The following is a 26,578-nucleotide window of genomic DNA, read 5'->3' as shown; positions in this document are numbered from 1 at the left end:
CAGAAATGGCCCGTTTTATCATGTGAATCTGTCATGTACTAGACTCTAGTTGTATTGCATGTTGTGTGCAGCGCATGCGATCACAAGGGCCCACCTCATGTATTCATCTTATTTTGTAATGAAAATGGTTATTTCCACTTTAAACATGTGTTCTATCATTTAATGATTTATGTTTTTTTTTAAAAATCAAGTTTTTTTTTTTCCATACTAATATTGTACCATACCTTATAAAATCATAAGGTATTATTTAGTACTATATTTTATCGTACCATACCGTATCATACCTTTCATACCTAACAATTATGGCTGAAAGCATAAGCCCTCAAACTAATTGAAGACAGCTTAAAGCGTTCATCTTTGATGAAGAGAATTGCAGGAGTATGATGTAATAGATGCCCAAACCAAATACAAAGGAGCCAAATGGCATCTTGAGATGAATGGTGCTTTTCTGAGTTGTGTTGACAGCAGGTGGCTTCCTGTGCAGTCTGTTCAAACTTCACAGGAAGTAGAAGATCAATGTCTGCTTTGGAGTTTTCTTGGTAGTTGTATTGTACTTCTGGATTGCTGGGGTAGAAAACATGTGCAGGCTGGTCATTCATATGTTATGTTTGAGATCAATATATGGGAGAACTCCTCTGAACTATAATGCAAAAGGAAAAGGAATCATGATGTCTTTGATAGATCATGGAAATGATGGGTCTGGATTCCATGTGTAAACTTGTATTCTCTTGTATACTGCAGAGATGCAACAGTAACAGCAGTAGCAGCAAGCCTACTTTTCACTGATCGGGCATGTCTGACTACAACAGTAATAATAGCAGTGCTTTACAGGAGGTGTACCTGGAAGGAATAAGAAATTGCAAGTCTGAATTTATTTGTACAGCTTGCAATAATGCCATTTGCAGCTACAATCAAAGCTAGCTGGCTGGCTGATGATATGATGGCTCATTCTGGAAAACTCCATGAGGCATGAGACAAGCTGATGAGAGGCCAGCTACCATTTCACCTACCAATGTCAACAATGTAGATGTTATCAAGATAACGAACATCAGCAGGGTGCCTGTTCTGATGAAAAGACAGCAATCCAGTAGGTTGTGATGATCAGGGTGGGCAGCTGGGAACACTCTGACAGAGATTGGAGCAGTAGCAAAGGGGGCTGAAGTGATAGCGACAGCAGCTGGGACCCAATGCAGATTTGGGCAGCCTTCAGATGGTCATGACAGCAGCTGGTAGACTGAAAAAAAAAGTGGGATGCAAATGACATAGTACACACTCCATGTATAGACGGAACTAACCAAAGTTTAGGGTTTTGCATATGGGACACCTAAGCACACTTGTGCATTTGAGTTTTGGGGCTGTTTAATGTTCATGAAAGTTTTAAATGTTAATGCATCTTTTTAGCTTAACAGCATGGACTGAGGGCAGCCATAAATATGCAATGACCAGCAAATAGGCCAATCTGCCAAGACAGATGTTTGACCAGCAAATATGGCCGACCACTGGCTGCAAATGAGCACCCCTACTACCACATGGCATAAGTGTTAAATGATCCATGTGCAATATGAACAGGCCCTCGTTTTACTTAAGACTGAGACTTACAAATAGGAGCCTGGAGATGTACACAGAAGAAGACAATGTACAACATGTCCATCTATAGAGATCAAAGGGATTATGTATACTCAAAATGCTGGTGGGCTGCAGAGAGAAAGTAGAGGATAGACCCATGGTCATGGACTTCTAATTAGGATCATATAGTGCAGGTTAGGATCTCAAATTCTGAGCAAGAGTTTATCATAGGATGATTGGCATTTGCTTTCATTTCTCATATTTAGGGCTTGTCAAGAAATCTCCCACAGTCTAATAGTTCCTTCTTACATGCATAGATTGACTAGACATTACATGACTAGCTCTCTTAGGTGTGCAACCTTTCTAGACATTAAATTCCTCACTATGTATATTGTTTTGTCAAGTTTTAACTATGGATTTAACTTGTCTTATGAGGGCATAGTCCATTGTTTTTGTGTTACTCCATCCACTGTACATGAAGAGAAAATTTTACTCAGTTGATAGGCAATGACTGATGATCCAAATCTTTTATCATTTTTGTTTGTTTGTTGTGTGTATTGGTCTTTCTCTTTTTTTCTCCTTTTTCTAAACTAGAACTAACATGCACTAAGGGAAAAGACGGAGTTACAATCTTTCCCTTGTGCTCTACTTTACAACCATAGAAGCAGAAGTGAATTGCTGTGTATGCCAAATACACAAGTTTGGAAGAAATAACTGAGAGTCTGCACCCTACAGGTTATACAGAAGTTAATGCAACTTCATGGTCGGAAAGGAAATTATACAAGGAATCTGGAACTACTGCAATTGCTGGAAAAGTTGCACATCACGCCAAACGGGGCCACCTATGATAATATACTTCTAGCCTATTGCAAAGCTGATCTGATAGAGGAAGCACAGAAAATCTTTCAAAAATATGAGTCGGTATGCATACATCTAACATTCATTAATGCTCATTTGTAATTGCATGCTTTCTGTCCAGTATTTTCAGCAGCATAAACATGCTAAGTTTTCACAATAGTGACTATTCTAGTTGCTTACCAAGACTGGTTTTTCAAGAGGAGTGCATGAGTGTCTGCAGCATCTATAATATATTCTAATTGTGATAATGTCCAGTTTTGTGTACATGTGAAGGGGCCTGACTGATAAAACTGCTTGTCCAAGTTGTAAGAGATCATAAATCTTGTATAGAGGTAATTTTATATGACAGTGAGGTTTGTGTCATTTTGTATCTTATCTAGATCAAAGCTTGTCAACTTTCATTGGATGTGCTTGTGTGTTCTATTTCACTTGGTGTCCATTACTTTCTTAGTTGGTTTGATTGTTTTGTAAACATACAAAACATCATTTAGTGTGCTACTGACACGTTGATGGTATGATCCAGCTCTGCCATTGCTTTCTAAGTACACTGGTTTCTCTGGCAAACATTGAAGATTATGTAGAAGGATATCCACATGTTTTGCTCTTGTTATTATTTCTGTGAAATGATTTCTACTCCACTGCCCAAACTTTTGCTTCACAAAAAAGAAATGATCATATTTCCTGCCAGCCCTACAAATAACAGCAAAACATAACAGAGATTTAGGTTGAGGAACTACGACCAATATAGAGCAGTGTTGTAAATCATGCTGTCCAAAATAATGTTTTGAATCATTGATGACAGCTTCAAGCTGAATGATTGGAAAGTTCTTAAAACAAAGGAAGATTTCTGTTTGTCTCTCTCCTAATTTACCTCGCAGCTTGATAAAAAATGTTTTTTTTTCTGTCATTCATGATTTGATCAACAGACCTGTTTACTAACCGACTTTGATAAATTGAATCCGATTCCAATGTTCTATTTTTGTTTGCTGTGATGCTCCAATTTAACATGAGTTTGCAGATGATATTCGCGTCAATAGAGCTGACATCATAGCAGAAGTGCTTAAGCGTTCTAGCAACTTGTGACATGCGGTATATATAATGCATGGAAAGAGCTTTACTGAAGCATTTTTGGCTTTCTTACTGCCTAGTTAGCATGCAAGTGTTGTAAAATGTGAGCATGCAGCTCAAGGAACATGATCCTATTTGGTTTTAAGAGCACTAGTCATTTGTGTACCATTTTAAACCATATTGACAGCTTGCGATTTTCCCCCTTTACAATATAGACCCACGCATGGCTGGGTAATTATCCACAGAGTAGAAAGAAATGGCTTGCTCCTCAAGGGGATGCCACTTTCACAACAGCAGCAATGGCGGTGTGAACTTCTCAGAAGACGTCACACAATAATCAAGATCCAAAGCGGGTGACCCATTGAATATGGTAAAACTATGTGGCCATTTCAATGATGTTCAGGGCTTGATATGCTCAAGATGGACACCTTTGCGAGTAGGTCTCCATGGGTGCTTGGTTTTGGGGGTAGACCCCCACCACTGTTGCATGTGTGACATCTACCACCTAGGTATGGGATAGGGATTGCACCTATGAAATGCGTGTCTAAATGATAAATACCCCCTAGGGTAGTGTATTGTGGAATTTTGGAAAGTGAATGCGGATATTCAATGGAAAGAATGTGAGATGTGGGTGGGATTTATGAATAATTCGATGCAAGCAAAATATCTAGAATTTGCATGTGAATGAGAGGGTTTACCTGATCTTCTTGCTCTCGAACCACCTATATTATGTTCACATATTGGTATGGGTCAATGTTATCATGAATATTTAAACCCATGGTGTGCACACTAGATGAAGCTAGCAAACGACTAGCTTAATGGAAAATGTATGCACCTTACACAAAATCTTGTGGGACTCAATAGATGGGACATGGCTTTGTTCCCATGTCAGTGTGTCTTCTTTGGGTTGGGAGTTCTGGATTCTTGTTAGCCCCATACTCAAAACTACTGTGCACCTTCCTTTGGGATGTAAACAGTCACTGGGATGATACACTGAAGGGATAGGAGTACAACGAGGTAGATCTTGAGCATAAGGGCTTAATCCTCATTTCATTCTCTGATGTCTATGTCTTAGAATCTCAGCATATTCATCTTGAGTGAGAATGTGCATGGATCTTGGAGGGATCCCCTCAATCTAAGAGAATTTTATGGTTGGGACAGAGACTGTGGATTTCATTCCCCCAAAGCATCCAGTGAGAGGAATATCAATAGTGACAATATAGGCTCTAAGGGTATTGTTTTAGTGATGATGGCTGAAACATCTCTTCTTGCAATCTCAGATGCTCATGAATGCTAAGTGTTGAGCTACCAAACCTTGCCTCTTAATTATCATATTTTTCTGCATTTTCAGCTCATTAAAACAGCCCCAAAAAGGTATTTTTGCCATTTTGTACCACACTCTAGAAATTCTTCTGGCAGAGAGAAAAGGGATTCAATATGCACTCTTAATCCCTTCTACCAACAATTGCTACCATCATCAATCTACCATCATCCTGGAGGTACTATCCTTCTTGCTAGCCATCACCATTTTCCCCAAATGCTGCCTCCAACCTATTCATAGCCATCCTGCTGCTGTTTCCTGTAACCGGCCTGTTCACTGGAAAGAGCGGTAGTGTACAACCAAAATATGTAAATGCTTTCACCCAATTCACAGTTGCCCACTTTACCTGAACTTAAAGACACAGAATCAAGAAGACATACAGGAAGCTAGAATGCTCCTGTTGTGACATAGACACCTTGTTGGCCCCTAAGTCAGGCGCCCCTTGCGGTATTTCTTTATTTTTAAAAAGAGAGAAAATACAATGGGTTGTCTTTCACCTATTCTGGGTGAAATTTGGCAGCATAACAGTACAATTACTGACCCAAAACAAGTTGACCAAGAGGGGAAACTCTGCCCAAGTCTGAAACTTCTGGTTGGAGTGCAGAATTGACCATTTCAGCCCGTTGTAATTACTGGTTCAGACCTGTTTTGAAACCTGTTTTCAGCTCATACTGTTCCCTGTACTATTCAGCCCACTGTAATTACTGGTTTAGACCTGTTCTGAAACCTGTTTTCAGCTCATACTGTTCCCTGTACTGTTCTCCAACATCTGTGCCAAGTGCCCCTTGATTCTGGCATCAATTGGGCTCTGAAATAACCCCTAAACAGTCCAAAATCAGTATTGACTCAGTGCTGTTTCAGACACTTTCGTGGTGAGATTACCACCCTCATCTGTTCCTGCTTGGGGACAGCAAACAACTGCTCCTGTTCTTGGAGAAAGGAGGCTCTTGCCTCATGCAAAAACAACATATTCCCACACAACTGTACATGAATCAGCAGAAAGGCCCTCAACTGAGGCATATCCATAACTGTCAGGGGGAGAGAAAGAGAAAGTAGGGAGCAAGCTTCTCCATCTGTGCATCATAGACAAGGTAGGCTAGCTCTCAATAGCTCTCCATCTGCAGCTATCCATCTTTCCTTTCACAAATGAGCCCCCAATACCCAAAAAACTGCACGCCAGCCCCTCTTTAAAGAGGTAAGTGCACAAATTTGTGCCAAATGGCAGCACTGGAAGGTGTTTCCCATTCTAGCCTTCTGGTCTAAAATTCTCCATCCTTTGTTCAAAATTTGACCTTGGCATAGACCAGAGGATTAATCCTCGTGCAAAAACGAAGATAATAACGTGAACAGATTCTGAGGTCCAAAAATAGTAACTCCCTAAATTTCAGGAGTTGCTTCCATTGCATCCCACTAGTCTTCTGACCATCTTTGCAGACTATGGCTACATCCAAATTTGTAATGTAGCTCAACTGAAAGTGAATTTCCACTGATGACCCCACATGGACTAATCTCTTGGAGATTTGTCCATCTTTACTTTGAACTAGTCTCTTCCAAGCTAGTTCTTCAACACACTTGTCCATATACACTTTCACAAGTCTCTTCCAGGCTTGTCAATCTACAGTGCCATCAGTCTCTTCCAAACTTGTACTGGACCTTAACTGTCCAGTCTTGACTCACTGGACATTCCTGTCCATTTCACATACTGGCCATGCAACTCAGGCGTTTAGATTTCAAGAGGGATTCTTCCAAAAAGAAAAACCAAATAAAGTAGTAATAAAGAAATCAGCAAAAAGATAATAGTTGTCACAGTCTTGTGACATACCTCCCTCTCGAAATCGCAAACGTCCTCGTTTGCATGAATGTCATACATGCTTCCAGCTAACCCAGTGAACTTACACTTGGCAGCACATGTACAACACATACATGCTATCAATCAACATTGTGTACTAAACACACTGTTAACACATGTATGTTCAAACTGTGAAACATGGCAGACTATCATCATGTGACTCCACATCACTGTTTCCAGATATAGTGACTGGTACACCACAATGATATCCCCATAGTGGGAGATTCCCATTTGATGACTCCACATCACCCTGACTAGAGATCTAGTGGCCGGTACATCAAAATGATATCTCCACTGAGTCAATTCACAGAATACATGCCCGATCGAGTAACCATTGTTACAACATGTATTCAATTCAATAGAAGTAAAAACTGTATTCTTGCAAGCAATACTTACTTCTTTAGCACTGAGAAAACCATATGGACACAATAAGTGTTAACGTGTACAAAATCTGTTTCTGTACATAAATCTCTTTCTCAAGCAATTGTCACTTTGACAATCTATTTCAATTTGGAGATACAAGGGGTCAAGGTAGGTTGCAAGCAAAATGCTTCAAGGTAGAGTTCCAACACATTAGGTGATTTTGCAAGTTCACCTTCGTTCATCCACTTAGCATCTATAGCTGGATAGTTCTTGAACTTAACCAAATACCTTCTAGCAACCTTGCCTTTCACTTTCCTTTCCTTGTGTGCCAATACTTGTTCTGGAACAAGAATTTCATCAAGTTCCTCAACTTCGGGCTGTTCCTCAGCTGGCATATCTTCTGGCACCCACATAGGGTCTAAGAAGAATTACATGGAAAGCATTATGAATCTTCCAATTGTTAGGCGATTTCAGCCTATAGCTGACATCATTGATCTTCTCTGTTACTTGAAAAGGCCCATAATATCGCATACTAAGCTTAGTGAAAAGACTTTCCTTGCCTTTCCGCTTCTTTAAGTGCCTTTTCAAACCACAACAGTACCCAATCACCAAGTGAAAATATCAATTCACGACGGTGATGATCAACAGCTTTCTTTTGCTTTGCCTGAGTCCTTTCAAGGGCATGCTTAACTTTTTGATACATTTCACCCATACTCTGCACATACTGATCTGCCTGAAAGATCTTATCCTTTGTATGTAAAATGGAAGGAACCTTTTTACCATCTTCAACAATTTCAAAAGGGGCTTTGCCTGTTGACAAATGCACAGTATTATTGTATGCATACTCGACCAAAGGCAAATACTGCTCCCACTTTGACTTGTGCTCTGACACATAGCACTTAAGCAGATCCAAGACAATAGAATTTGCCTCTTCTGACTGTCTATCAGTCTGTGGATGAAATGACGATGAGAACTTAAGCGTTGTGCCTATGTTCTCAAATATGCCTCTCCAGAATAGACTTGTCATCCGTGGATCACGGTCACTGACAATAGACTGTGGCATACCATGGTACTTGAAGACATTGCACATAAACAAACGTGCCATCTGATCTGGTTTTATCTTCTTCCTGATAGGAATGAAATGAGCCTGTTTGCTAAACTTGCAAATAATAGTCCATATCCCATCATTTCCTGTCTGTGTCCTTGGAAGATCAAAGATAAAATCCATAGCTATGCTCTCCCATGGTTTATTTGGAATAGGCAATGGTTGTAAAAGCCCTGGTGCTTTTTGCCTGTCAAACTTGATCTTCTGGCAAATCAAACACTGCCGCACAAAAGCATCCACGTCTCTGCTCAAAGTAGGCCAATAAAAGAATGTCTCTACTGCTTTGACTGTTGCATCAATACCACGATGCCCTGCATACGGTGGAGAGTGACTCTTTGTCATAACTTTCCGTCTCAATGGCATAGTCACACATAGTCTACCATGCATCAACATGAAACCATCCTTGAGAAGATAATGCTCATGATGTTGTCCATTAACAAGCTGATCAAAGATCCTTGCAAAATCTTCATCATCGGCATACTGTTCCTTCATATCATCAAGCTCATGATGATAAGGAATTGACGCAGCTGAAATTTGTGGTTTCCTTGACAAAGCATCAGCCACAACATTCTTTTTGCCTTCCATATGCACAATCTGAAAATGAAACATTGACAAAAAGTTTGCCCAACGCATATGCTTTTCTGACAGCTTAGTCTGAGTTAAGAAATAACGCAATGTCTGATGATCTGTCTGGACAACAAAATCTGCCCCAAGTAGGTAGTGTTTCCAACAAGAAAGCGCATGAATCACAGCCAATAATTCTTTCTCATAGACCTGCATAGTCTGGTCTGGCCCTCGCAAGATTCTGCTTTCATAAGCCACTACCCGGCCATCTTGCATTAACACTGCACCAATGCTATTGCCACAGGCATCACACTAGACAACAAATGACTTCCTAAGATCTAGCAGAATGATCACTGGACTAGAAGTCATCTTTTCTTTAAGAAGATTAAAAGCTGAAATCTCTTTCTGCGTCCATTGGAAAGAGACTTCTTTCTTCTGTAAAGCATGTAAAGGTGAAGCAATCTCTGCAAAATTGCGAATGAACCTCCTATACTAAGAACACAAACCCAAGAAGCTTCTAACATCATGGACAATCTTCAAATTTGGCCATGTTCTAATTGCTTCAACCTTAGCAGGATCCATTCGGACACCATCCTTTGACACTATGTGCCCCAGGAGTTGGATTTCTTCCAAGAAGAACTCACTCTTCTTGCCATTGATAAGCAACCTATTACTGCAAAGCTCATCAAAGACTGCTTTCAAGTGTTCTCTATGCTCCTGTTCATTCTTTGAAAAGACAATCATGTCATCAAAGAATGTACCAACAAACTGCCTGTATGGACGAAAAATCCTGTCCATCATTCGATTAAACGTTGCAGGAGCATTAGTAAGTCCAAATGGCATTACCAAGAACTCATAGAGACCAAACGTGGTCCTAAATGCAGTCTTATGCACATACTCTCGCTTAATCCTGATCTGATGGTATCCACTCTTCAAATCTATCCTGCTGAAAATTGACGCTCCTTCCAAACGGTCAAGGATGTCGTCAATTCTTGGAATGGGAAACCTGTTCTTGATGGTACTCTTGTTCAACGCTCGATAATCTATGCACATGCGCCAAGAGCCATCCTTCTTCTGCACTAAGAGCACTGGTGAGCGAAAGGGAGATGAACTTGGCTGAATCAGCCCTTTTTCTAAGAGCTCATTCACTTGGCTCAATATCTCTTTCTGTTGGGCTGCACTAACCCTATACGGAGGTCTATTTGGTGGGCTATTGCCTGGCACCAAATCTATTGCATGATCCTCAGACCTCTCTGGTGGCAACTGTGATGGTAATGAGTCAGAAAAACAATCATTGAACTGAGACAAAAAAGTAGACATGTCTCTATTTAACATAGAGAAATTTGACTCATCATTATCCTTGACATCACGTGCAAAAATCAAGTACGCAGAAATATGATTCTTTATTACAGATGTAATGGCAGAAGCCGATACAACAGGTACAGACTCTCCTTTAAGCTTCACATCAAGCACATGAGTCTTTCCCCTATGTTCCAAAGTCAGTGTCTTGTTAAAGGCATCCAACACACCATGCTTCTTGAACATCCATGGCATTCCCAAGAAGACATCACAGCCTTCAAGTGGCATGATATAAAATTCTTCTGCATCAACATAAGACTGTATATGAAGACGCAACTTTCCAAGAATGGGTGTCACAGACTCTGAGTGGCCAGGACATGCCAACCCTGCCTCTGCTGTGTAGCCCATCTCATCTGCTCTGATGCCCAAAGTAGAAGCCAACTCTGGTGAGATAAAGTTTGCCTTAGCTCTAGGATCAAAGAAAATAAGTACATGTTGATCCCTAACTTTACCCCAAGCTCTGCAAAACTCGTTAGCATCCGAATGTGGCTTGTCTCCTAGCATATCTAGCACTAAACCTGCTGAAGGTTTGGGCTTCTTTCCTTTTCTGTCCTCTTTATAATCATCAGCTGGTCTCTTATTCTTGTCCAGACAATCAGACGCAATATGACCAGTCTGCTCATTGTTTAGTTTATCCTACAATCTTTCAGAAACTCCTAAGTAGCATCTCAATCACTGAAGTCTCCTTTAACAACAATTGACCACTCTCAATAATTGTCTGGATGACAACGATAAAAAGGATGTACTTCTTAATAGCTTGATGAAAAAATCACAATTCCATGAAATTGTGGTAGCTTTCAAGGTGGCTCGTTAAATGAAATAGGAGGAGATGGTCGCCATTCTTTTGGATGATGAAAGACGTAAAAAAGATGCTAGCATAGCACTGGCAGCCTTCTATACCAAAAAATAGTTGCCCAAGTGTCAATATTACAAGCGTATTGGCCACACTGCTGATCAATGCTACAAGAAGAAAGATAAGTAACAAGACAAACAACACTCCCAATATGTCCCTATTAATACCTATTACACTTATTGTGTTTCTCTTGTATTTTGGTTGAACGTTGCTTAATCTCACGAGCACTTTTTACCTTCTAGCTAGAGAAGGATTTTTTCCTGTGTGAACACCCATTAGTGGGTGTGGTACTTAGTAACTTAGGGATTGTACTTTCATTCATTCTCACTTAGTGGATGTGACCTTCTAGCACTCTTCACTCTTGCTATTCACTTGTTCATTGTGAGTGTGTGCATGTTGCTAAACCCTAACCTAACACTAGTATCAAAGCCATACCTCCTTGCAGCCGCTTGTGAAGAAAATACCCTAACACAGAAACACAAACAACACCGTACGACAAAGCACAAACTGATAGAAAAACATAGTTAGGTTTAGGGTAACTCAGAGACAATGAACATAGAAAATAAATGAAGTGATATGATTGTTGAATATACAATGCTTATGCAGCAAACATACTATGCAGTGAATGAATACTGTACCTCGAACTTGTGTATCTCAAGGATTAAGGCAGGCATAATGAGTTGGAGAGTATGTCGTACTCCGAACGGATCCCGAATCACAACAAGGCAGTCATCGGATGTCGAACACCAACAAATGTAGCCAAGGAAGGATGGATCTAATGCAAACGGTAGTGCAGGAGAGAGAAAGATTAAAAACGCAGGTGGGGAGAGAGAAAACAGCAAATGCAGATTGAGGAGAGAGAAAATCTGCAACAGCAGCTGAGAGGAGAGAGAAAATCTGCAAGGCGGTAGCTAGGGCTTGCAAACGCAGAAGTTGTTGATGTGGCAGGCTATATGACTGCTAGATGACGGATAGCAATAGTCACCTGGTTGAAAACAGTAGCAAATTGATGATGAAGGGTTGGAAACAGGCGCCAGATGAGTGAAGAGTGAAGATTGCAATGGATAGCTTGGATTGCGATGTCCTCCGCGAACAAGGTGTGGGCAGCAAGCTGAAAACATTTAAAACTTGCAAAAACAAGATCAGGGCTGAATGGAGGGCAACATGCCTATTTATAGAAAGTTTGGGCCCTCCCAAGTGGGTTTGTGCCTATGGGATACAAACACTCTCTAGGAATACATTTCTTTTTAAATAAACAAGGTTTCTTTCTTAATTAAGCATGTTTTGGGGTTGTTTAAGTAAAGCTAATGCATTTTTAGCTCAACATCCCCTCTCAAGCCCAACAACAGTGCCACGAGGAGGCCAATCAAGTCTCTTTTGTGCTAAAAAAAAAAAACTTTTACCCCAAGGTATCCCACCCCAAAGTAGCCAAACTATCGGACAAAGGGTATGCGTCGGCTGCCCAGTGGCCTACTAAGACCACAAGGCGATGGTTATCTTACCAAGGGAGCCCAAGTAATCATCCCAAAGAGACGAGGGCATTGGACAAAGGGTGCACGTCGGCTGCCCAGTGGGCTACCAAGTCTTGCAAAGATGGATGAAATCAGCTATGGACCTTATTATTTTTTGAGGGCTTTGTAGTTTTGATAGATTTAACATTAAGTGAGGGATTTCCACACCATCATATAAGATCAATGTCCTCCTCTAGAGGATAGCAGCCAACGACCTTGCTACTTGTGATAAGGCCTCTAAGTTTATTAAGTATCACATGTTTCTGTGTTTTGTAGGAGGCAAAATAAATCTATTAAACACTTATTTTGGGAGTGTCATAATGCATAGGCTCTCTAGAAGAAGGTTAGCATCTATAGACAAGATTAATCTCCATCAGTCAATCAATTGTGGAAACAAGTGGTGCAACTTGGTTTCTCCAACATCTTCCTAAGACGAGGGGGCAAGTTGCTCCATGCAAGGAGATCCCTCAAAACATCATGGAGGAGATTCTCACCAAGATGAAAGGGGGATCCACAAGAGGAGGAGGAAGCGGCTTATTGGCACCAACTCCTATGCCTATTAACGAGGAAGCATTGAATGTGAGCGTATCTTCAATTGATGTGGGAGAGGTCTCTATCATTGGTGGTGGGGGCAGCACATTTGCATCCAACTTCAGTAAAAGACAAAGAGTAGAAGCTCATGCGGCGCTGGAGAGACAATCCTCTCTCTTTCAAGCTCTCGATCATGTGCGTGGATCGGTTGCCTTTCTTGCGGACATCAAAATTGCACGGATGGTGATTGAGTGCAATCTTGCATTCAATATCCTAAAGTAAGGGCAATGTAAGAAGATAGTAAAAGCCATTGCCAATGTGGGTCCATGTGAAGGAGAAAACCGGTGTCACATACAACGACATGAGGACGAAAAAGATTGATGAAGAGGAGAGGATTCATAGAGCCCTTAAATCCTTTTCGGGCTGCATGGATAAAATATGGTTGCTCCATTCTCACCAATGGATGGAGTGATCGTAAGAAACGGGGCATCATCCACATACTCGTCTCATATCCACTCGGCACTTACTTTTTCGCGGGCAGTAGATACTGGTAAGAGGGGGAGGAAAACAACGGGCGCATTCATCTACTGCCACATTTGGCAAGCTATCATTGAGATATACATTGCCTTTTAAATTTGTTTCACTTTCTTTCATTATGATAATTGATTTATGCATAACTATCTATCTCCCTATTTTAAATTTTAATATCTCTCTAATATCTATCTCGATTCTCTGTTTCCCCCCGGGCCCCAACCCCCATCTCTCTTTATTCTTGAATCTTGAAAGTTGAAACTTGAAAGACTAAACTCTCTTTCTCTCTCTAATCTCCAAGTATTGTTAGTATACTTGTAATTTGTAAATTGTGGTTGTAGGTGGACCCCTTGAATATGGTGTAAGTTGTTATTGACAATGTAGTGAATTGTTGGCGCATGGGCCGTTTGCTTGAGATCGAGTTTCCATGATTGTGTGGACTCCATGTGCAAGTCATTGTTTGGACTTGCACATGGAGGATATTAGGAAGCTCAAGGGGGTGAAGAGTGTGGTCCGCAAGGCTACATCAGTTGTCAACTTCTTCACGGTAAAGGTAAAGGTGCTTGCGATGTATCATGAGCATAGCACATTGGAGTTGAAGAAACCTTTTTCAACTTGCTTTGCTTATATGTGGTTATTGCTGGAGCATCTTTAAGAGGTATGGTCTGTCTTTCATCAAACAGTGATGTCCACTCTATGGAATGAGTGGGATGAGCATGAGACAGAGGAGGCCAAAGCCATGCAACGCTTGTGTCTTAATGAGTAGTTTTGGCAAAAAGTCCGTGTTGTTCTCATTGTTATGACTCTCGTTTATAGGGTGTTACGTATAAGTGATTGCGAGGGGTCTACGATGGGCCTTCTCGTTTACTTCTTTAGAGTGACATTGGTGGAGGCACGTGCTTATACAATGATCACAGAGACAACGTGCACATGTTTCAGAGATTGCAGAGAGGAGATGGGCATGGATGCATAAGCCAATCCACCATGGTTTTGCCGCATTGGTACATCAGCCTACAAGTTGCCGGCGGTTATGGATAATAGAGAGCTCCGTTCGGACCAACTTGCTTATTTGACTTGGTTGGTCCCTATGGATGACCACAATGTAATGTTGGAGGAGCTAGGATGCTATGTAGATCAAAGAGGGCATATGGCTTTTGCTTCTCCTACTTGTTGGAGGAGAGAGTTACTTGTGAAGCCTTTGTTTTAGTGGCAAAGCTTTGGATATACATTGGAGAACCTTTAGCCCTTAGCTATGAGGGTCCTTGTCTAGGATTGCTCTTCAGGTGCATGTGAGAGAAACTGGAGTGCCTATTCTGTCATTCACACAAAGATTCTCAATCAGCTTAGCATACGATAGTTAGAGCGGCTAGTCTATTGCCGCTCTAACTTACGTATGATGAGGGTTATGACGAGCATGGGTAGTTCGAAGCAGGTAAAGTCTAAACACTTAACCATAAAATTTAAAACTCGTTGTTTTAAAAGTTGAACTTTGAAGCTTATACTTACAATTTAGACTTCAACATTTACAATCTTACGTTCATTGTGTAGGTGAATGTTGATACATTCAAGTTGACGGGCAACACTCTTTCGAGTGTATATTAGGAGGTGGATGAGGAGACGATTTTTGCAGAGGGAGAGCTTATAGCAGCAGATGCTCGTGACACTTGCAGTCAGTGTGCTCGTGGGTGAGGAGTTCGAGTAGGTGGTAGCAGGGGCATCGTCATTTGACGCCTATAGAGAGCTTATAGCAGTAGATGCTCGTGACACTTGTAGTCAGTGTGCTCGTGGGTGAGGAGTTCGAGTAGGTGGTAGCAGGGGCATAGTCATTCGATGCCTTCCAACATCGAGGAGGGGTGGTTTGAGTGGCTTGCAGATATATGCAAGGTAAAGCTCTAGTAGCTCACATCCTGTGCGTCATGATGACATCCCCTCCTTGCCTACGCAATCGCCACCTAGGGAGCCATCATTTGTTGATGATGGTAATCTCCTGAGTGATGATGAGTGCGTTTCATCATTCAATACCTAGGAGTGGTCTTCAGACTCTCTTAATGAGCACTCAAATGGTTCTGATGATGATGATGATAGTGATGCCTCATCATAGATTCATAGGTCTCTCTTTTTTTTTTGTATCTACTATCATTGTATCTATATGCATGATGCCATTATGATACACTAGACTGTAGTTGTATCACATGTTTTGCGAAGCCCATGCGGCCGCGATGGTCACCCTCATGTATTGTGAAATTTTAAGATGCTTTAATCTTGCTGATAACATTTGATTAAGCTATTAATCAAATGTGCAAGGTTGTTTAACACATGTGATGCACATGGTAGATATTCCATAGTAATAGGCCAAGGACCTTAAGGATGCAGTGGGTATCAAAGGCAAAAGTTGTGATAAGTTATGCTGACTAGTTTTTGTTGGTCAATTGGAATCAGATTTGACCCTAGGACAATTGTTTGGCCAATAAGTATCAGTGGTGATACTAGGGACTAGCATTAATTAATTAATTAATGCCAGTCTAAGGGTCAACAAAGATTGGGAACCACTCTAGGTCGCAAATGGCCTAGCCAAGTTAATTATGGATAGGCACAATTAATTTTGGGTAGGGTCAGAAGGGCTGAATTTAAGTTTCAAAATTATTTAATTCTGAAAATTATTTTAAATGGCTGGATAATGCTAGAAAATGGGTTTAGAAGGCTACCACTTGGCAAAAATGCCCATGCAAGATTGAAAAACGTTTTTGGAGGTTGGAGAGAGACATTTAGTTTATGCAGGTTGAGAAAAAGGGAGAGAACATGCTGATAGTATGTTTTTCCTATAGTGGAGGGTTCTAGAGGCTAGAGCAGCAAGAATCAAGCCATATGATGCTGGCGATAACAATTTTGGGATCTTCAGGAGTTGGCAACAACTTGGGGCAAGTGACAGTAGTTTGAGGCCTCCTAGTAGCTGTAAACTAAATTCAGTACCTGAAATTTGTGTAATTATGGGGGAATTAAGATGCCAACCCATTCATTGTAATTGGGGGTAGCATTTGGCTAGTTGGAGGTTCCATTCATGCAAGTCTTGGGTGAAAAATCAAGGGGTAATCGGCCCAAATTGATTGTTGATTGTTGCTACAGCAAGGGGCTTTTGAAATAACAAAGGAGATTGTGGAATTCGGCTTGTACTCATTTCATTAGTAATCAAGTTAAAGAAATACCGAAGGGGCGCTAATTTTGGGGCCAAGAGGGTGTCCAATGTCCAAGTTTGTTATGGTAATTTGTGCATTTCAAGTTATGCTCATTTGCTGATTGTTGTTGCTGATTGTTGTAATTAAGTGCTTAATTAGGAAATTACCACCCTTTCCAAGAAGAAAGGATGATTTCATGGTCTTTATTGTTGGAATACCACTCCCTTGATTTGGTGGGCCTAAGGCATCCGATTGCAAGCTAAAGCTTTGTGCTAGTGCGTATTTTTGCTCTCAGTGGAGAAATTACAGCAATATGTCTTCGTACAATATGATGCAGTCAAGTAGTGATGATGCCTCTCAGTATGAATATTCACATGGGAATGAAGGAAATGCAATGACTGATCTTAGACAAGGCTAAGACCATGGATAACAAGCTGAAAATGTTGCTTTTGGGCAAGATGTAGGGCCTTTAGGGCGTAAGGAGATTGATGACAATCTAAGTGAAGAGGAATTTGATGAGTTTAAGAATTGGATGAGGACAACATCAAATCTCTTTGCTTAATCGGCAAAGGATCCTCAATTTACCGGATTTTTGAATGCTGCGAAAAAGAACAGCAAGGGCAAGAAGAAGAAGACATCTTCTACACCTTCGAGATAGCAAGGTGCATGGAAGGTAACACCAAAGCCTTCATTTGAAGCTCCCTAAGATGCTAATGAGGCAAAATAATTGGTTCTTACAAGGCAAGGAATGCAAATGCAAGGCCATCATGGAAGTGCCAATCCAATGGATTTTGGACAGCTAGGCATGCATGCTATGATGGGGTAGTGAGGATACTTTGGTGGAAGCACAATGTTTCATGCTATGGTTGGATAAGGAGTGCATATGGGAAGGTATGGCACAAATCCCTATGGTATGCAGTAGCCAATGCATGGTTTGCAAGGCCGAATGTATCCAAGTATGGCTGGTAATATGCATAACCCCATGTATGGCATTATTTGCATGGTGTTGGGGCACAAAGTGGCAAGTTTGGCAATGCATATATGCAGTCCATTGTGTTTGGGACTCATGGTATTAATGCTGGTTATGCAAATGCTCTGTATAGTGTTGGTCATGAGAAAAAATGTTGCTAGTAATGCATGCAATGTATGGAAAAATGTACCTTGGTATGATATGTAGTATACAAATTCCCATGCACAGTCACATTGCAATGGTCCAAAGTATGTAAACAAGAATATTTTCTTATGCATGTAGTGCTCCTAGCATGTTACGTACACATGAGGGGCTAGTCAATTGGATGCAATGTTGCATATTATTAAAGTTGGAATTGCAACAATGTGAAAGTATAAAGCATCGCAATGCTTAAGGGGAAGAAAGGCCTATAACCTAGTGGAGGTTTCGAGGTAAGTAAAGTTAAGAGGTAAAGTTTCCATATGCTTCTTGGTGAAGCTTCAACATTGTTTCACCAATAGATGCAAAGTGGATTGAAGAGGATGGCTTGGCAGACTATCCTCAGTTGTTGAAGCTTTATCTAGATGCCTTTCAGTTTTACAGCCAGTTTTAGTTCGGGCTCAACCAAGTTCAACAGAGTAGGGGTTTGGAGTATTGCCTGATGCTCAAGGGGGAGGTAGCACTTCCACTTTGCCAATTGTAGACAGCTCTCGTATGTAGTGGATCTCGGATGTATTTAGTATGCATTCAAGGTAGTGTGTTGACAATATGTCTACCATGAGGTCACTACTTAGTGTACTAGTCACTGTGAGATGTATGCAAATGAGTGTGAGTTTCACCTGGGCACTGTAACTATACTTTTGCGCTAGTTTATGATTAGCTTGGCATGGGTTTTTGCCTTACTTTTGAGACAAAAATTCTGATAAGTTTAAGCTCAGGCTTCAGTTTTTTATCAGTTTGAGAACCGTTTATGGTCTCTTTGGGATCAGTTTTGTATCAAATTTTGCATCAATTGCTGATAAGTTCTTGCAATTAGTTTGTGATCAGTTTGAGCTTACATTTGTAGCAGTTTGTGATCAGTTCTCAAATCAGCAAGTGATTACTTTATGATTAGATTATGCTCAGTTTTCAATGGTTTACATCTGATTCCATGGACAGTAGCATGTTAGTAAATGCCATTGATAGTTTCAATGGTTTACAGCTGGTTCCATGGAACGATAGGATGTTAGTAAATGCCATTGATTGTTTTAGCCATAGTTTATACTAAAAATATGCTTTACTATGGTTGTAAAGTCAGAATAGTTGAGAAACATGAGTTATGTATGTATCTAATGGGTTTCTAGCAACATTTCTTAACTGTTTTTTAGATTTATGTCATGTTTATGCTAACTAGAAATTTTCAGTAAGGTTTGGGGCATGTGGCATGGTTAGACAATAGTGGCCAATGTTGTGATTGTGATGCCTTATGGAAATTCCAGTGCTATATGCTTTTCCATTCGCACAATGTAGTGCAATCGAGGACGATTGCATGGATTTCAAGGGGGAGATCTATCATGGGGATGTAAAATTTTGAGATGCTTTAATCTTGCTGATAACATTTGATTAAGTTATTAACCAAATGTGCAAGTTTGTTTAGCACTTGTGATGCACATGGCAGATATTCCATAGTAATAGGCCAAGGACCCTAAGGGTACAGTGGGTGTCAAAGGAAAAAGTTGTGATAAGCTATGTCGATTAGGTTTTGTTGGTCAATTGGAATTAGATTTGACCATAGGACTGTTGTTTTGCCAATAAGTGTCGGTGATGACACTAGGGACTAGCATTAATTAATTAATTAATGCTAGTCTAAGGGTCAATAGAGATTGGGAACCACTTGGTTGCAAATGGCCTAGCCAATTTAATTATGGATGGGTACAATTAATTTTGGGCAGGGTTAGAAGGGCTGAATTTAAGTTTTAGAATCATTTAATTCTGAAAATTAATTAAATGGTTGGATAATGTTGGAAGATGGGTTTAGAAGGTTGCTACTTGGCAAAAATGCCCATGCAAGATTGAGAAACGTTTTTGGAGGTTGGAGAGAGAAATTCAATTTGTTTAGGTTGAGAGAAAGGGAGAGAACAGGTTGTTGGTATGATTTTCTTGCAGTGGAGGATCTTCTGGAGGTTGGAGTAGCAAGAATCAAGCCATCTGATGTAGGCGATAGCAGTTTGAGACCTCCTGGCAGCTGTTGACAGCATCAAATGCTGTTTGGTACAGTCAACAATCAGATTTAAGGCCTTTCTCGTGTGAAAATCAGACATCCCTCTCTTTTGGCATTCTCACCTTTTCGGCATTCTCAGCATTTCTCAGCCTTTTGGATTGGTCTCTGGTGAGATTACAGCCTTTTAAACAGGATTGTGGTGGCCAATTGTACTTAAAGACACTCATCAGTATGCCAAGGAATGCATTACCTGTATGAGGGAAGGTCAACCTCAATCTAGGGATCGAATGCAAGATCATCCAGTTTTACCTTTGGAACCATTTCAAAAGTGGGATATTGATTTTGTGGGCCCCATCAAGCTAGCTGCTCGTAAAAAGTAAGAATTCGTATATTTTGGTTTGTAGTGACTATTGTACTAGATGGGTTGAAGCCAAAGCCTTGCGGGATAACAAAGAAGTAAGTGTAGCTCAGTTTTTGTATTCTAACATCATGACTTACTTTGGATGCCCCATAGAGTTGGTAAGTGATCGGGGTAAACATTTTTTGAATGAAGTGATTAGGGAGCTGACTTTTAAGCATATGATTCTGCATAAGAAGTCTACCCCTTACCACCCTCAGGCAAATGGGCAAGCTGAAAGTTCTAATAAGATTTTGCTTCGAATTCTTAAGAAGATAGTTGTTGATAACTATAAGGATTGGGGCACAAAGTTGGATTCAGTATTATGGTCCTTCCATACAGCATATAAGGTCTCAACAAGTTTGACTCCTTTCAAGTTGGTTTATGGTCTTGAGGCCGTTGTCCCCATGGAGTTCTTGGTTCCTAGTTTGAGAGTAGCAGTTAATTACAGGTTGTGCCCTGAAGAATCAATTCATAATAGGCTACAAAAGTTGATGCAGTTAGAGGAAGACCAGATTATAGCCCATTACCTTCTAGGAGTAGTGTAGTCAAGAAGGCAGGCATGGGTTAATAGACACATCAATACTTTTTGTCTTGCACCTGTGTTTGTACTTTGGACATCAATTGGTTATAGAAAAACCAAAAATTTCAGCAAGCAATGGCCGGGCAAAATGATTTACTCAACATATCTGGGAACTTGTACAAATTAGATGGCACTAAGTATCCCTATAGGGCATACATGATAAAGTATGTACTTGTTGCCAAACAACGTTGGGGTTATATATATGGTTCGAAAGTTAGACTTGTAAGCCTTGCTATACTGAATGTCACAGTTTCTTGTGGCTCATCCACAATCATCAGTGGATCTTCAGCTCTAGCTCCTCTTGCACCTCCCACAGTAGATCAACTAAGATGGGACAAGTGTGATACCCAAACTCATGCTTTGATTGCACTTTTGTACAAGAGACATGTTATCCCACATACTCGATTGTGCATAACGGCCAAGGATGCTTGGGATAAGCTTGCCTCACTGTATTAGGTGCGCAATGAGGCTCATGTATTCTGCTTGCGTAAGTAGCTTGAGATGGAGCACATTACAGAGGGTATTCTTTGGATGCCTACATTACTTGTGTCAAGGACATCATAGAGCAACTTGCTAATACTGATGCAATTATTCCCAATGCACCTCTTGTATCTACGGACTTTGATAGTCTACCTGATACTTATTAGAGTTTTGCAACTACACTTTGTTTACTTGCAAAAGGAGACGCCAATGCTTACATGTTTGATGCATTGGTACTATTGTTGCAAGAAGAGTAATCAAGGCTGAATTGCTCTAATGTAAGTATGGATAATCAAGCATTTGCAACCAGCCATGGTAACAAAGGGAAGTCATGGTAGCCCTCAAACTCCAAAGGAAAAGGCAAAACAACTTCTATGGACTCCTCAAGCACCAAGGATGATAGTGCTAAGAAAAAGAGGCGCAATTATTGCAAGAAGAAGGGGCATGTTATTGAAGAGTACAAAAAGAGGATAGCAAGTTGAAAAAAAAATAAATTGGGTATGAGTGTTGCTGAAAATTCAGCAAATGCAAAGGATGCAACTGCACATTTGGCAAGCTTGGATATTGGTCAGTCTTATGCCTTTGTCGTGCATTGTTCATATGATTCTTCTTCACATGAGCATGGTCTTCCAGTTGCTGAAAATTGCAGCACTTGGTATTTTGATAGTGACGCATCTAAGCACATAACGTCCTTTTGTGACTTGTTTGTATCATACACAAATGTACAAAAGGAGGATCAGTTGTATGTGTGAACAATGCTTTGTATGCCATTCAAGGCATTGGTGAGATTCCCATTATTGCAGTGTATGGAAAAACTTTCATGCTTGAAAAGGTCTTGTATGTATTAGACATAAAGAAAAAGTTTACTTTTTGTTTCAGCCATTATGTGCTGGTTTTGTGGTTGAATTCCACATAGATTGATGCAATGTCTATGAATATAGTGATGGGGATGCCCTCATTGTCATTGATACTTTGTACAATGGACTCTATCAGCTTGATTTATATGAGAGGAGAGCATCAAAGGATGCATTACGTGTTGATGCTACCATTGTGGATGACATTGAGTTATGGCATGCTCAGTTTGGTTATCTTAATTATGGCAGTTTGCTACGTCTAAGAAGCAAAAATATGGTGCTCAAGCTTCCTCTGTTGAAAGCACTTACTCACAATGTATGTGAAAGTTGTGTACTTGGCAAAATGCATCATGCTTCATTTCCCAAGGATGATACTATGCCTACTGATTAGAAATTACAACTTCTTCGTAGTGATATTTGTGGGCCCATGTATGTCAAATCCTTCGAAGGATACTTGTACTTTGTTACCTTCATTGATGACATGAATTGCCATTGTTGGGCATATGCTTTGAAGCACAAATCCAAAGTGTTCACTTGCTTTACAACTTTTTTGGCCTTGGCTGAAAATGGTAGTAGATGTAAGCTAATTACACTATGTACCGATCGAGGGGGGGAATATATGTCAAAGGAGTTCAACTCCTTTTTGGTTGAAAGCAACATTATCCATCAAAGTACTACGCCTTATAAACCTCAACAAAATGTGTGGCTGAAAGAAAAAATCACACTTTGATGGAAACAACACGTTGTATGCTATCACACAATAAGCTGCCCTCAAAGTTTTGGCTTAATGCTATGATGTATGCAGTGTATGTGTTGAATCGCAACCCAACTAAAGCATTGGTTGATTGTACACCTTATGAGGCTTGGAATGGCTGGAAACCAGCGGTGTCACATATCAATGTCGTTGGTTGTTTGGCATTTGCTTTAGTGCCACAACCACGAAGACATAAATTGGAAGACAAGGTTGTCAAATGGATCTTTATTGATTATAGTGCAGGAAGTAAAGGGTACTACTTGTACCAACCCTTCACCAACAAGATTTTTGTCAGTAGAGATGCGGTATTCGCTGAACATGCTGGTCAGTCCTTCATGGAATGTAAAAATCAGCCCAATGTGGGGCCTATGGACATATTTGATAGTTTATTGCCTTTATTTCAGCAAGGTGAACCTGATTTTGGTCAATTTCAGGAACCTATTAAGGATTTACAATAGCAAACACATGCTGAACAACAACTTGATTTTCAGCCCATTGATCAAGGCATTGCTGATTATGAAGAGGCTGATGAGAGGGCTGCTATTCGGGAAGCTAATGTGAGAGTGCACAATGGAAAGAAAAAAGTGAACACGCAGAGAAAAAGGAGACAAAGAGAGAACGCAAGAGAGAGAAGAAACAATGTGATTGCTATGGCTGAAGGTACAAGGTTGCAACAGTCAGTCCCAACACGCAGCACTACACATCAATGTGGGCACCAAATAGTAGTAGGGGAATGAGAGAATGAGGAGGGCTGGTTGATCACGAAGGATCAATGATGGATAATGAAAGTGGGAGAGCAAGTCACCTATATATAGGCAGAAAAGAGGAAAAACCCTAAATGTGGTCAAATCCCTAAAAATAGCCAAAAAGTGTACAAAAAGAAATGTACTAATGTGCCCTCCATCTAAAGTGTCTAAAACATATAAATAATAGACAAATATCAAAGCTTCTAATGTCCTCGTTTGACTCAGATTGCAGCTCACATGCAAGAGATGACCACACATGGCACACATGATTACTAACACCCCCTCTCAAATTCTGGGTGTGATAGAAGACCAAAGGAGGTGTAGATCCAAGGGTGACAGGAAGAGTGCCAATGTGGATGTAGTCCATCGATGAAGAAAGCCAGCCAAGGAGCAAGACCCCCTCTCCATATAAACAACCGATCAAATGAAAGGCCACCAAAGGACAATGGAAATGTAGAGACCTCGAATGGATCACTTCAAAAAACTCTAGTTGGCGATGGATGAGCTAAGTCTCTAACCAAACTATTAGTCGATAGTGAGGAACTATCGAAGGTGCCATAAGCTACATAGAAACACTAGGGACCAAGGGCTGAGCAGCAGGGAAATGGTGGCTTGATGACGAAGAAAAGGGGTAGTTGCATAAAAGAAAGGCCCAAAGTAGATGGGAAACCTTGAAGAAACTCATCGCGATCCTGGGAAGCCCGCTCCAAAACACGAAGGGCCAAAAAATCCATAGCCGCATCACCAATATCGTCCCCCTTTGAAAGGGATGGGAGGTACAAGGGAACCACTAGAGAAGATGGTGGGGGATGGGATGGAATCTATGGAAAAAATGGTGCATAATTGGAAACGGTTGTGGTCGTAGAAAGTTGCCTCGAAGGGCCGTGCACAATGGAAGGGGAATGGAGCATAGATAGCCCCCACTCCGGCGAATCAGTTACAAAAGTGGCTCCTGTACAAGAAACCTCAACAAAGATAGCGGGCTTGGTGAAGACAACACGGGTCTTGAGTCTAGGAAGGCTAGAAACTAAGAGGAGATGAAGGCCCAAGTTCGGAACATGTACGGCCTTAGAAACAGAGCCCAATGGACTGTTGGACAATAGAGGCAAGGTGTGAACACCACTAATAGGCAACGAAGAAATGTTATCAGTAGTGACAATACCCTCTAACAAATGCAGATCTTGAAACAAATCACCTCAGGGAGTCGTAAGAGTTGAGACACCACTAGCAATGAGCCAAGGTTGCTTAGAGGAAGAGACACTCAAAGAAGGCTCCACCTGATAAATGTGTAGAAACATTGACTCAGTGGAAATAGTGGGGGTGTATAAGGGCTTCCCACAATGAGGACACATGGGATATCCTCTACGCTTCCCCACAAAATCTGTATCAGAGTCGGAAGATGACTCCAAATTTTTCCACTTCCCTTTCTTTTGCTTGGCGTGTCTTGTACTCGTAGATAAAGCCATGAAAGTACGGCCATGTGCATAGGCTCCGTAAGAAACTCGCTCATTGTAATGTGCATCTTGCTCAAGAACTAAAGGGACTAGCTCCTCCCAAGTGAGAGTCTCCCAGCTACGAGAAGTGAGAAGCCTGGTATAGAACATGTCGGTGATGGAAGATGTGAGAGAAGTGTCACAGCTATGTCCTTTGAAGATATGTCTATACCAAGGAATGAAAGCTTATCGTGAATCTTCTCCACCTTGTGGATGTAATCCTGCATCGTAAGGGAGTCTACAATAGAAAGTTGTCGCAGCTTCAACTCAAGAGATAATCGCCACCCAAATGTCTAGATTCGGAAGAGAGATGCCAATCTTCTCCAAATCTCTACAACCGTTTGGAGATATCTAATATGCACAAGCACAAAATCTGTACAACTGAAAAGCAGAGAGAGAGCAGACCTTGGCATTCAACCAATCCCATAAAGCTGCCAAATCTTGTTACACCATCATGAGGATCCATGGTAGGTTGGGTTATAGGGACTGTAACAAAATCCCAAAGGTCACAATCGTTGAGGAGATACTCCATGCGGCATAACCATAGAGGGTAGTTCGTCCCATCTCGCTTCGGATGCAGTGAGAAAGGGTAGGACTCAAGAGATGCCATCAATGCCAATTGGGGGACTAGAAACCCCGGAAGAATATAACAGAAAAAAGTAATAAGTTGGTGGTCAGTCTAAATGATCCCGAACCACACAATCCCCCATAGCATACATGTCGGCCATAGATGTCCTTCAATAAAATACATGCAAGAAAACAAAAGAAGATATTGCCACTGGAATAAAGGCGACCAATAAGAGGTGTCCTCAGGATATTTAGGATGTGTCAGGCTACGGTACATAAGAAAATTGACTAAGGCAAGGAGAACGGGAAGTATCTGATACTGAAGGGAACATAGAATGCTGAGTAGAGAAAGAGAGCTATAAATGCAGAGGAAAACATGTCTTCAACTTGTAAACACAACCAATCCAGGGGATGATCAAGGACTAGTAGTGTCTGAAAAGCGAGTCCCTACAATAAACACAAATCTGCCCTAATGTGGGCCTGCAATGGAGGCTGCCCAGCACCAAAAAGTGTCACCTTGGCAATGAGAACATGTGGGATATCCTCTACGCTTCTCCACAAAATCTGTATCAAAGTTGAAAGAGGACTCCAACTTTTTCTACTTCCCTTTCTTTTGCTTGGTGTGTCCTGTACTTGTAGATTAAGCCACAAAGTATGGCCATATGCATGGGCTTTGCAAGAAATTGTCTCACTATAATGCGCATCATGCTCAAGAACCAAAGGGACTAGCTCCTCCCAAGTGAGAGTCTCCCAATTATGAGAAGTGAGAAGACTGGTGTAAAACACATCATATGTCAATGACGGAAGATGTGAGAGAAGTGTCATAGCTAGGTCCTTCGAAGAAATGTCTTACAAGAAGTGAGAAGACTGGTGTAGAACACATCATATGTTGGTGATGGAAGA

General features: G+C 40.9%; 1 protein-coding gene across 1 annotated transcript in view; it reads left to right on the top strand.

Annotated features, from left to right (window-relative positions):
* The window catches only part of LOC148035078 (uncharacterized), a 65,646-nt gene that overhangs the window by 12,715 nt on the left and 26,353 nt on the right, over positions 1–26,578 (top strand). The window contains exon 3 of the mRNA XM_087679998.1: positions 2,302–2,487. Within this exon, the coding sequence (XP_087536124.1) occupies positions 2,302–2,487 (186 nt within the window). The remainder of the gene's footprint in view (positions 1–2,301; positions 2,488–26,578) is intronic.

The sequence above is a fragment of the Lygodium microphyllum genome, chromosome 6 (assembly GCF_053477565.2).
Source record: "Lygodium microphyllum isolate KBCC chromosome 6, Lygodium_microphyllum_v1.1.10, whole genome shotgun sequence".
Lineage (NCBI taxonomy): Eukaryota > Viridiplantae > Streptophyta > Polypodiopsida > Schizaeales > Lygodiaceae > Lygodium > Lygodium microphyllum.
This window is presented reverse-complemented; position numbering and strand designations above follow the sequence as displayed.